The sequence below is a fragment of the Thermobia domestica genome, chromosome 9, assembly GCF_964235325.1.
Source record: "Thermobia domestica chromosome 9, izTheDome1.hap1.1, whole genome shotgun sequence".
In the NCBI taxonomy this organism is placed as follows: Eukaryota; Metazoa; Arthropoda; class Insecta; order Zygentoma; family Lepismatidae; genus Thermobia; species Thermobia domestica.
The window spans coordinates 229,119,292-229,130,362 of NC_137462.1; the positions used below are offsets into that span (position 1 = coordinate 229,119,292).

Below are 11,071 nucleotides of genomic sequence, written 5' to 3' on the forward strand. Positions count from 1 at the left end.
TGAATATGTAGCATTTAATGTGACGTTAAGAGTTGTCTGAGCTGCAAGTTGGATTTGTTGGAGTACATATTGTCTTTGAAATGGATCAATGTTTTGCAGAGCTACGGTGAAAAATGCAAGAAGTTGTTCGATCGTGATAGGTTGATATACTGAAGTGATAGGCGGAGATTCAGATTTAGTTTCGGGCGTTCTGATAGGCACCACAAGTTCAGGTTTAGTCTCGTCCACTGGTGGCCTGGCTTTGCATTTGTAACTGAACGTTGGGTGTTGTTCAGGGCATGTGGTACATTTAGGCGGTTGGTGGGTATTTGGACAGACCTTAGTGAAGTGAGACCCGGAGCAAAAGCCACATGTTGGTTGATTTGGACATTTTGATGTTGGATGCGAATTATATTTTGACACTTTTCGCATCGGAGCGGGAGAGGTTGTGGAGTGCGAGATGCCTCGACCCGGTGTCGACGTTTGAAGATAAATGCTCCTGAAGTTAGAAGTTCATCGATAGTTTCTTGGTGCGAAGTAAGAACACGCATCATATATGTCGGGCCCATATTGTTCTTAATGCGGATGCATTTCGTAATGACATGGCCTTTCTGTTTGAGCTCTTCGGCAACCTCTTCGTCTGTGATCGACGGGTCCACACCACGTATAACTACAGACAAGGTAGGCGATTTCCGTGGTGGTGGTGGTTGTTTGGCTCTTTTGTCGGTTAATTTTGTCATAGTGGCTGTTTTACCAAAGACTTCATAGCTGCAGCGGTTCAGAATTTTATAGGCCAGTTTCTCATCTGTGGATTTGATGATGATGCCATTGCGAGTAGGTATTAGTTCAGAAATTGACGTACGAGGTACGTACTTACAGAATTGCTGGAGCAGAATCTTGAGATTGGCGAATTTAGGATCAAACTGTTGAAGGAGAAAGCTGTATACCGGTGGACGTTGCGGTGGTTGTAATGGGGGAAATTGCCGGTCGTCTCCTAGATCTATCTGAAGTTCAGATTCAGAATCGCTAATGGTGTGTGCTTTCTTTGATAGCTGGGACAGAGTTTGTCGTGAAACAGCTGGCGAGCGTGAGCGAGATCGGGATCCAGATGGAGATCGACTAGTGCCTTGAGCACGTTTGTGGCTTTCCCTGCGTTGTCTGTCAAGAGCAGCAGCGTCAGCTGGACCTGGGATGATCTGTGGTAATCCGCAATGCTGATACGAGGGTTGTGTAGGAGAAGCCATGGTACTGTGTTAGGAAAACACAAAAGGAATTCGTTAGCCGATAGATATGCCAAGGTCGTCAACTGTGTTCAGGTATCTCAGCCTCCGAAGAGGAGAGTATCAAATAAATCGAGAAGCCAAAAACAATAGCAAGGGTCGCCAACTATTAGGATCAATTTAGTTTGTTTGCCTCCGTGGAGGCTTATAATCAATTCGACGGTTGTTTCCTTGGACCTCGAGAAGGCAAGTAATCCAACCGTATACAGAAGATCGCGATTAAAATTCAAACAATGGGGGTAAAAACACCAAATGACTCGTTTATTTTTCTCCGCCAGCTACGGATACCCTATTTTTTTTTACCTGGTTAGAGATTCCAGCTGGCCAGTTCGTATAGAAGGCAATAACTTCCAAGCATATCTGAACTACTATATCGTAATTGTCAGTGAGAATTATAATTTTGGAGTTGATTGTTTGCAATGAGCAAAGCTTTAGGCAGTACATTTGACATTTTGCAAAGTAACAAATACGGTAACATATTCTGCTGTAACCTGTCACGAAAATAGTTTTGTAAGCCAACGAACTGTCTGACAATAGTTACATGAGTACAGTGCTACCACCTCTTCCTCCTATATCCTAGGTCAGCAGACGTTACCGAGTTCTCTTCTGTTCATATGAAAACCAGAACAAATGACGTTCACCACGCGAAGAGTGAAGAATTGTGGGTAACGCAAAGCCGATCCGTTCCCGCCACACGACCCTAAGCAGGGACAACCGCCACGATCAGCGTATGGTCCGAAGGCTACATCGGTCGCAGTACCGCGTTTGCGGGTACCCCGACAAAACCGTTATCGGTCCGCCAGTGGGTACAGTTACTCAACCAACTCGATGTCCCGCCTCGTTCCCGCTCGAAATCCGCTAATATACCGCCATAGTAGCTATCGTTCCGACAATGCGCGGCGAACAATTGCTCATGGGGGTATTACAAGTTATAAAGTAGCCCAAAAATTTGGAAAAACTTACTTAAACATACGGATTTCGGGGAAGGGGTTCCGTACCTTCAACATACATCTCTGCAACTACCCACATTTTAAACAAACGCTTTCCACTAACGTTTCATGTATAAAGTGTTCTACTGTATGTTTTAAGAAAAATAACTGTAATAGAAATAATTAAATATCACTGAACAGTAAGGCATATAATATACCAATGTTTAGGATATGCAGAGGTAATTATAAAAGCTTTGCTAAAAATGCCTACACAGACCAAAATTCAATCAGCTGTAAAATACAAAGTAACAAACAGCCTATAAGATTGAGTCTACAGAGCAATTTTTACTTAAAAAATGGACATACACTATTTCGAGAATAGTAACAAGATGAGAAAAGTTTTCGATACTTTTCGTCTCGTCTCGATTCTCATCTCCAAAGCGACATGAAAATTTGAGTTATCTTTATCCCGTCTCGAGTGTAAAATGTTAATTCTCATGTTATTTTCTTTGTTTTAGAAACAAGATGAGAAATTTCTCTTCTCGTGGGCAACATTAAACAAAACCGAAATACTCTTGCCACATGTTACGTTTCTGATTGTAACTGTATGACCGGAGCGATAATTAGCTCCTAGGTTTTAATCTTCCACGAGATAATAATAATTATTATTATTACTATTAATAATATTATTTCTGAAGATTTGAAAGTTCAAGTAGTGAAACATCCGAGCATTCAAATATCTGAATATAATAAAACGTGTATCATCGTTGATCAATCGCCATCAAATTCCTAAAGTAAAAAAACTGCCCTAGGCGGCTTCGAACCTCCAGATTATTGGCGGAGCGCCTTGACCACTCAACCACGATCACTACGCGGTAAATGATCATCTTTAGTCTTGTTACGTTAGGTCTCTTTCCCTCCGTTTGCAAAGTTTTATGTTATATTTATTCGTTTCAGAACGTCTTTCGTATTTCTTTTATGATGATATAAGGGAATAATCTTCGGCAAAGTTTATATTAATAACTTGAGTTGTTCTTAAATGTTTGGTTCACAAGTTCGTTTCTTCTCCACACGAAACTACAGATATCTATGACAAATTCAATTCTCATACTCTGCACTTGCTTTAAAAGCAGTCACCATTAACAGTTAAAGCAATTTTTTCCGTCACGATTCATGAATTTTGTAACAAACCATGCCAAGAAATGAGTTAAATGAAGGATGGAAGAGTTGATATCAAAGTTGAGTATTGTAAGCTAATGAAAAGCATGAAATAACTTCTCGTATTTGAAAATAATGTCAGCTACTTTTACTTCAATAGGTGGTATTAGATTTGGTTCAAGCTTGAAGATCTGGAATGCACCAACTCAGTGTAGCTAGAAGAAAAAACCAACAAGAATGGACGAGATTCGAACGTAGGACCACCAGAAGAAGAATACCGTTTACTAATCCCTCATCTAACAAGCCAACACCTTTTTTAAGTTATACATTTCCATGCAAATGATACCATTATACGTTTGTGTAATCAATGATTTGCTCTGTTTCTCTTCAAAAACGTAACACGTATACGACGATTCGTTTCGTTTTCCATTAGAGCTTTGAAAGACATGATTTTGTGTTTGAGTATAGGATCTTTCGTCTTCTTTAAAAAAACAGTTCTAGCAAATACAACTCGATTCAGACAGCAGTAAAACAAAAACCTCGTACTGCCTTAGAAAATATTCCTAAAAGGGCGAAACTGTATCATGCACCCGGCGTAACTAACGGGAGTGTGGTGAGGGAGGCCTACAGCAAAAAGGGGTCCACTGAAGTTTCGTAATTCGACTTCGAAGGTTGTTTTTTTTTATATATATAATTTCACACTTTTTCCTCAATGTCTAAAATGCAACTACTTTAGCCTTAGATGAAACAGCAGTTGTGAAGGAGCTATAGACTGTGAAGTCTACTGGAAAGATTTATCAGGTCCTTGCAGCAACAACTTTTAAGTTTTCGAACAAGAATGAAGAACAAGATTGATTAAAATTTTAACATAGAATGAAATAACTAAAGATCTAATCTTATATAACTCTCGTTGATAGTAGTGTTCCGTATTTCTATAGACGCCTATTTTTTATAGTTTTACCTATGGTGCATGGGGTCCTTGGTTCGATTCCCGCTCGTGCAGAATGAACTTTATTATGGACAAACACTGTGTGCATGAGTTTTCTCGGGTTTGTCCCGTTTCTTCCCACTTCTTCATTCCACGATTTCATTCATTTCTTAGCATCAATGTCTCCGTAATCGGTATAATCGTGGGATTAAAAATTAAATATTTCATTTCGTTTTTCTTGTATAACTGTATCTCACTTTTCCTGTGGCGAGAGCAATATCTAAGCGAGCATTCAGTGTATTAAACCACTAAAACCTATATTCATAGTACAATTGTGAAGATAAAGTTGAGCCCTTTGGCAACTTTTAGCGTGGAAAGCAAAAAAAAAAAAAAAAAAAAAAAAAAAAAATCAATACATTGATATCGAAAATGTAGTTAACGAATTCCTCTACGAAGGAGATTACCTGTACAGTTATTCTTCACATGCTAATTTATAATTATACTTACGTTGATTGAAATTTTTCCATAGTTATGGAGGCGAGACATTGAAACCATCCCTACCAAGAGATGAAGATGACATGTAAAAGACGTCAAATACGAACGATATTAGTGTCGGATTCATGCGCAAAGATGAATAGTGACACTGTGGATGCTGCGTAAGTCCAAATTAAGCCTTGGTTGGCATGGAGTTGACAATGGGAGAGTGACAGGCAAAAAGAATTGAAAATATCATATATTTCTGTCGAATGGATAGTTTTCGGGATCAGTGACATAAAAGGTGATATTTCAGATGTGGATATGTCCAAAGTTGACCCTATTGGCATGAGGTCATAGGGGGAACGAGTCAAGACTTGAGAACAGTTCCTTTCTAGTGCGTTTCGATACACTGCGGGTGAAAAGTGATAATGCACAAATACTGATATCACACTCGGAATTATTGGAGATATAACTTCTGGGGAAACATTACTAACTGCTTACTCACTAAAATTTTCACTTCCTTGCAGGGGCGTAGACAAGGCATTTTGTGGGCATGTTTTACTAAAATGTCTATCATCATCTCTAAAATAAGATATAATTTACAGAAAAGTAGTGAATTCGTGGGGCAGAAGCTCTGGATTGTCAAGGCCTGAATTCTATGTATGTCCCTGCTACTCTGAATTGTCATAGGCTCCTCTTCAAATGTAAGACGTAAAATGTAAGTAAGAAACGGATAACATAGAATACAATAAATATAGAAAATATGTTATTATTAAGAAATACAGTAGAAAATAATTATAAAATATAATGTTGAAGAAAAAGCTTTTTTTTAACAATCATACTTGAACGTAAAATATATTTTTAAAACAATTTCCGTTTATGCAACGCTACAAACAAGAGAGGAGTGCCATCTACTAGCCACTATTCATTTCTTCGAACCAGAAAACTATGAATTTGACACCAATATTTTTTGTATTCTATTACTTCTTCACTTGTAACCTCTTTCCCTCCTTGGAATGGTTTGAGTGTCTTAGCCCCAAGAGTAGATTGTTGAGATGGTAGTTTATACGTATAGTAAATTCGTCTGAAATTCCTCCAAGAGTCAATATTGCACGGTACGTTCTTTTCTGAGTCAAACTCTCTAAATATATATACCTACATTACAGTAAGAACTGAATTTTTTATTAACGCCTGACTGTCGTCGTTCTGCAAACATTCATGATGATATGCCATAGGGAAATGAGTTACATTAAGGTTGTAAGATTTAATATCAAGTTTGAAACATCGCACGTTAACGAAACACATGTAACGACAAATATCATATTTGAAAGTAATTTCGAATTAAACTAGCTATGACTATATTACTTCAAATTTGAAATTGTGGAATGCACAGTATGAGCGTAGCTCACAAAAAATAATCAATAAGAGTGGTCTTGATTCGAAGCTCGGACCATACACGTAGGAGTAACTTACATTCACATAACAGACAATGACGCACAGGGTTTGGCACTACTTTATCAGGTGGTTCTATCAAATATCACATAAATAACACAATAGTAACAAATTTTACTGCTCTAAATAGTGTTGTGAACAGGGAGAAGTTCATTATGCACATTGTAACTAAGTTACAAGAGGTTTTATGTCCTATCATAACGGCGCATCCACCCAGTCAACTTTTGGAATATCACATTAAGTTAGCTTTCAACGTAGCTAAAGGAAACGTATATGAATGACTACAGAGTTCTCCGTAGCAGAATGGATAAAGTCAGTGTTTTCGATAACTACAAGGTTCGCGGTTCGAAACCCGTCTCGGAATCTGCAGATATTTTAAATTCTTAATTCCTCAGTTCTCAAGATCTTTCTCTCCATTCGTAATAATCTGATGCTCTAAAAAGTGTTCTCCACCTTAATTCGACAACTGCCTAATGTGAGCCTCGTAGTTCGAAACCTTCCCTTCTCCTGTTTCACAAAATCACTATTTTCGTTATAATACGAATGCTGTCCGATCACTTTTCCCCAGTTCTAAATCATTCCTCTCTGTCTCCATATTTCAATCTCTCTTTCTCTCTCTCTCTCTCTCTCTCTCTCAATGTCGCCCAGGAACTCATATGGTTTGAATTCAAACCTTCGACTCTTGAAACCAAATGTAAGCTCTCTAGGAATGTGCTATGGTAACTTTATAAGTTTGTTGCTAAAAGCAGTGTCATTTTAGATATTATTCGGGGCAGGGGTGCCCATCTCCCCCAAAGCTGATGGCGCACTCCCCCCCAAAACTAATAATCTCTTCCCTCCTCAAAACTCAAGTCCTCTAAAAACAATTGCCCAGTGTAGCAGTAGTTTTTATAGTACTAGTAATTGTTATTTTTGTTGTTGTTTTTATTACCTGTAGTAGTATTATAGAATGCTTGTAGTAGTAGTAGGGGCAGTAGTAATTATAAAAATGGCATTACTTTTATTAGTAGTCTTGGTAGTGTATAATACTAAATATGTTCTGTAAGGATATTGAAGAGTATAAAAACTTATACACACTGTGTATGGCACAGGTATTCTTTTTTTACAATTAGTAGTATTATTTTTTTTCTTTACAAAATATTGATATAATTCCCTTGTACATGAAAAGTAAGACGCAAGTTACAAGTTATTGAGTTTGATACCAAAAGAAAATGTTATCCTCGAAATTAGCCTACAAAAAGAAATGATATCCAACAAAAAACATTCCTGTAAAAGAGCCAAGTACGAGTGGCCTTAAAAAGAATTGAAATTACAAAAACAGGCGCCAAGTTCTGGTGGACAACAGTTACAAACACTCACTGGCTCACTTCAAATTTAGATTTGAAACTTGGCTGTTGTCTATATGGTTACCACTAGCTCACAATTATGTCAAACTACTTTATAATTTTCGACAGACAACATAGGCAAGTTTCAAATCTAAATTTGAAAGTGATTCCTTGAGTGTTTGTAACTGTTATTCACCAGAACTTGGCGCCATCCTTTCATATAGCAACTTGCGCGGTACTTCATTCATAGAGTTTCTAAGCAGGGGGTAGGGGGATTCATTCTCGAGATTAAAAAAAAAAATCACATCGTGTTCCAATGTTATTCTGACGACAGCAAAATTACTTATTCGACATTAGAGTAAAATTCTTCCCCAATTTTTTTATTCCCCCCATTTTTTTTTCTCGATGGCACAACTTGCGCCATTCATCCCTCCTGCGGGCGGCCCTTCTCTCTTAAAACGAACCAACCTTTCATTTTATACGGCTACTTGCACGGTACTTCATTCATCGAGTATCGAAGCAGGGGGTACAGGGGTTTACCCCGGAAAATTTTTGAAAATTAGCTTCTCAAAATCGTGTTTTAATGCTATTCCGACAGTAAAATTGCTAGTTCGAAAGTAGAGTAACGGCGCATCCACCCAGTCAACTTTTGGAATATCACATTAAGTTAGCTTTCAACGTAGCTAAAGGAAACGTATATGAATGACTACAGAGTTCTCCGTAGCAGAATGGATAAAGTCATGGTTCGACAGCTACAAGGTTCGCGGTTCGAAACCCGTCCCGGAAACTGCATATCTTTTAAATTCTTAATTCCTCAGTTTTCAAGATCTTTTTCTCCATTCGTTATTATCTGATGCTCTAAAAAGTGTTCTTCACCTTAATTCGACAACTGCCTAATGTGAGCCTCGTAGTTCGAAACCTTCCCTTCTTCTGTTTCACAAAATCACAATTTTCGCCATAATACGAATGCTGTCCGATCATTTTCCCGCAGTTCTTAATCTGTGTATATAAATCATTCCTCTCTGTCTCCATATTTCAATCTCTCCGTCTCTCTCTCTCTCATTCTCTCTCTTTCTCTCTCTCTCTCTCTCTGTCCCTCTCAATGTCCCCAAGCAACTCATATGGTTTGAATTCAAACCTTCGACTCTTGAAACCAAATGTAAGCTCTCTAGGAATGTGCTATCGTAACCTTGTAAGTTTGTTGCTAAAAGCAGTGTCATTTTAGATATTTTTCGGGGGGGGGGAGTTTCCACCGACAAAAATTTTTCACTTGTTTATTATTGTCTTAGTATACATTTGATCAAACAATATGTATTTATGAAGCTCGAGGCAGGGGAAATTACAGCCTCCTGTCCTGCCCAAGTGACGCTCTTGAAACATTTGCTTGTAATTACTGAAAAGAAATGAAATGAATCATTGAATAACACTCATTTCTGTTATTAGACGTTCTCGAGCTCTGTGCGTGCATTACAGACTTTTGGAAGCACAAAACTTACTGCCGTTATTGGCAATTTCCATAGATTTTTTAGGGAGTATGTTACTAGCTTGAAGTCTCTAAAGAAGAGAAAGAATGAAACTAAAGGTATTAATGAAGCTATGGGCAGATTGTGATACTTTTTTTTAAAAAAAAAATTGGATTCTTAAAAGATATTTCAGAACAAATGAATGAAAAAGACTGTTTCAGAGTTATAACATTGTAAACTTGATTACTATTTTTTTTGTCTGAATGGAAAGAGTGTATTACGTCACACACACTGGTTTAGACAAGGAAAGGTGGATTATGGGAGAAGTTGGAGTAGGATCGTACTAGAAGCAACTAATTGATTGAGATATGTATATCTGGATGCATAAGAAAACGGGGTAAGAGCTTGTTATTAATTTCGACTTAGAATTTTTGTAACAATTTCTATGCCGCGAACTGTACAGAGCAGTGGAGGCACATAGGTCCATATCAATCCACCCACATGAATGTGTATTAATGTGTCCGAACCGAACTTCAGGATCATTAATTCCTATAACTATAAGATTACACCTCACAGAGCAATTGAACATAAATGAAACTATTTTTAAAGAATTACACTTTCATGCAACATAGATAAGTTTTCAACAATCCAGTACATATTATAAATATATGCTTACCAAGTCATAATTGAAAACTTACTTTTGCTTTAAGAAATCAAGTTGTTCTCTGCACAGATAAAAGAACGCTGCGCCCATCCATTAGTTGTGACTCACGATGTTCGTTTGTCACCAACGTTGCTAACACTAAACCGTTGTCCATTTACGTCTTTAAAATGGAAAAATATCTACTTCCTACATATGTGTCCCATGTACCATTTTCTCCCCTCTCCCCTATAGGCGCTCTTACATTTTCACAGTATCCGTCTTAAAAATGACATAATACGATGAAGAATATGAATTTTGCATAATACATACATATTTGCATCATTTCGTCAATACACTGAAACATCTTTTTCGTTATTCTTGAATGCTAGTAAAAGTTCATTAATCAAGAAAATATTTTCTTATTTTGCAGGTACGAGGGAAGTTACAACACTGCTACAATGCGATAATGAAGAAACAAAAATCCCGCTGAATAGCTTGGAGATGTGCGTCATCGACTGGGAGCTATTTCTGCTGTACAATAAAAATCATGTTACAATTTATTCACTTCGTAATTCCCTGTCACATAAAGAAATATAGACTTCTAAAAGCAAAGTTTTAAATGATGTCTATTATGTATTATTTACCTTTTCATATTAACACACTTCCTATGGAATGGATTTTCTGGATCTTCCTTCTAACTGTGCTCTTAAAATTTGATGTAGAATAGGAAATGGTTGATGACTGAAAGTATTTATATGGAAGAAGTAAAGAGATAGGAAGAACAAATGAATGTTATATATTTCTTTAGTAGTAGTATAACGTTGTATATATACTTAAATGAGATTTGTCTTCTGAATACAATGGAATGATGGGAGGAAAGCAACATACGTAGATAACAACTACAATTAATGGATAGTAATAAAGCATATAATTGACCTTTCAAGACAAGGGTGTTGAACCTGGTGACCGATAATGAGGGCCACAAATTGCGAAAATTGCCAATATTATATAAGATTACATAGATACATTATCCTTCAAGTACACCAAGTAGCAGAAGTTCATAAATAAATCTCAATATGTTTCTCCGAAATACTTAAAGAAAAGCAAAGTGTAACAAATTGAATTTTGCATCACACCTACATAAGAATAAGATGTAAGAACGAACATACGTTACACCTTCACGTACCAGAACAAATAAGATTACTTTTTCTAAGGGACCAACAGATGACAACTGCAACACTACAATTCAAATTATTTGAGTACCGTATTCGTGAAAAGTACCAGCACACACACCACATCCATACTGTTTTCCTCCAAAAAATTCAGTCGTTAAAACAAATTCCATTTCAGTAATGCAAGAAAATCATACTAGAAAACAATATATTTATTAAGATCAAAAGGAAAAAATATATTTACAGTAGTCATATGTGATATAAA

General features: G+C 37.1%; 1 protein-coding gene across 1 annotated transcript in view; it reads left to right on the forward strand.

Annotated features, from left to right (window-relative positions):
* The window catches only part of LOC145660613 (adhesion G protein-coupled receptor L3-like), an 880,165-nt gene extending 869,728 nt beyond the window's left edge, over positions 1 to 10,437 (forward strand). The window contains exon 11 of the mRNA XM_081725881.1: positions 10,065 to 10,437. Within this exon, the coding sequence (XP_081582007.1) occupies positions 10,065 to 10,124 (60 nt within the window). The 3' untranslated portion in view covers positions 10,125 to 10,437. The remainder of the gene's footprint in view (positions 1 to 10,064) is intronic.
* Positions 10,438 to 11,071: the final 634 nt, after the last annotated feature.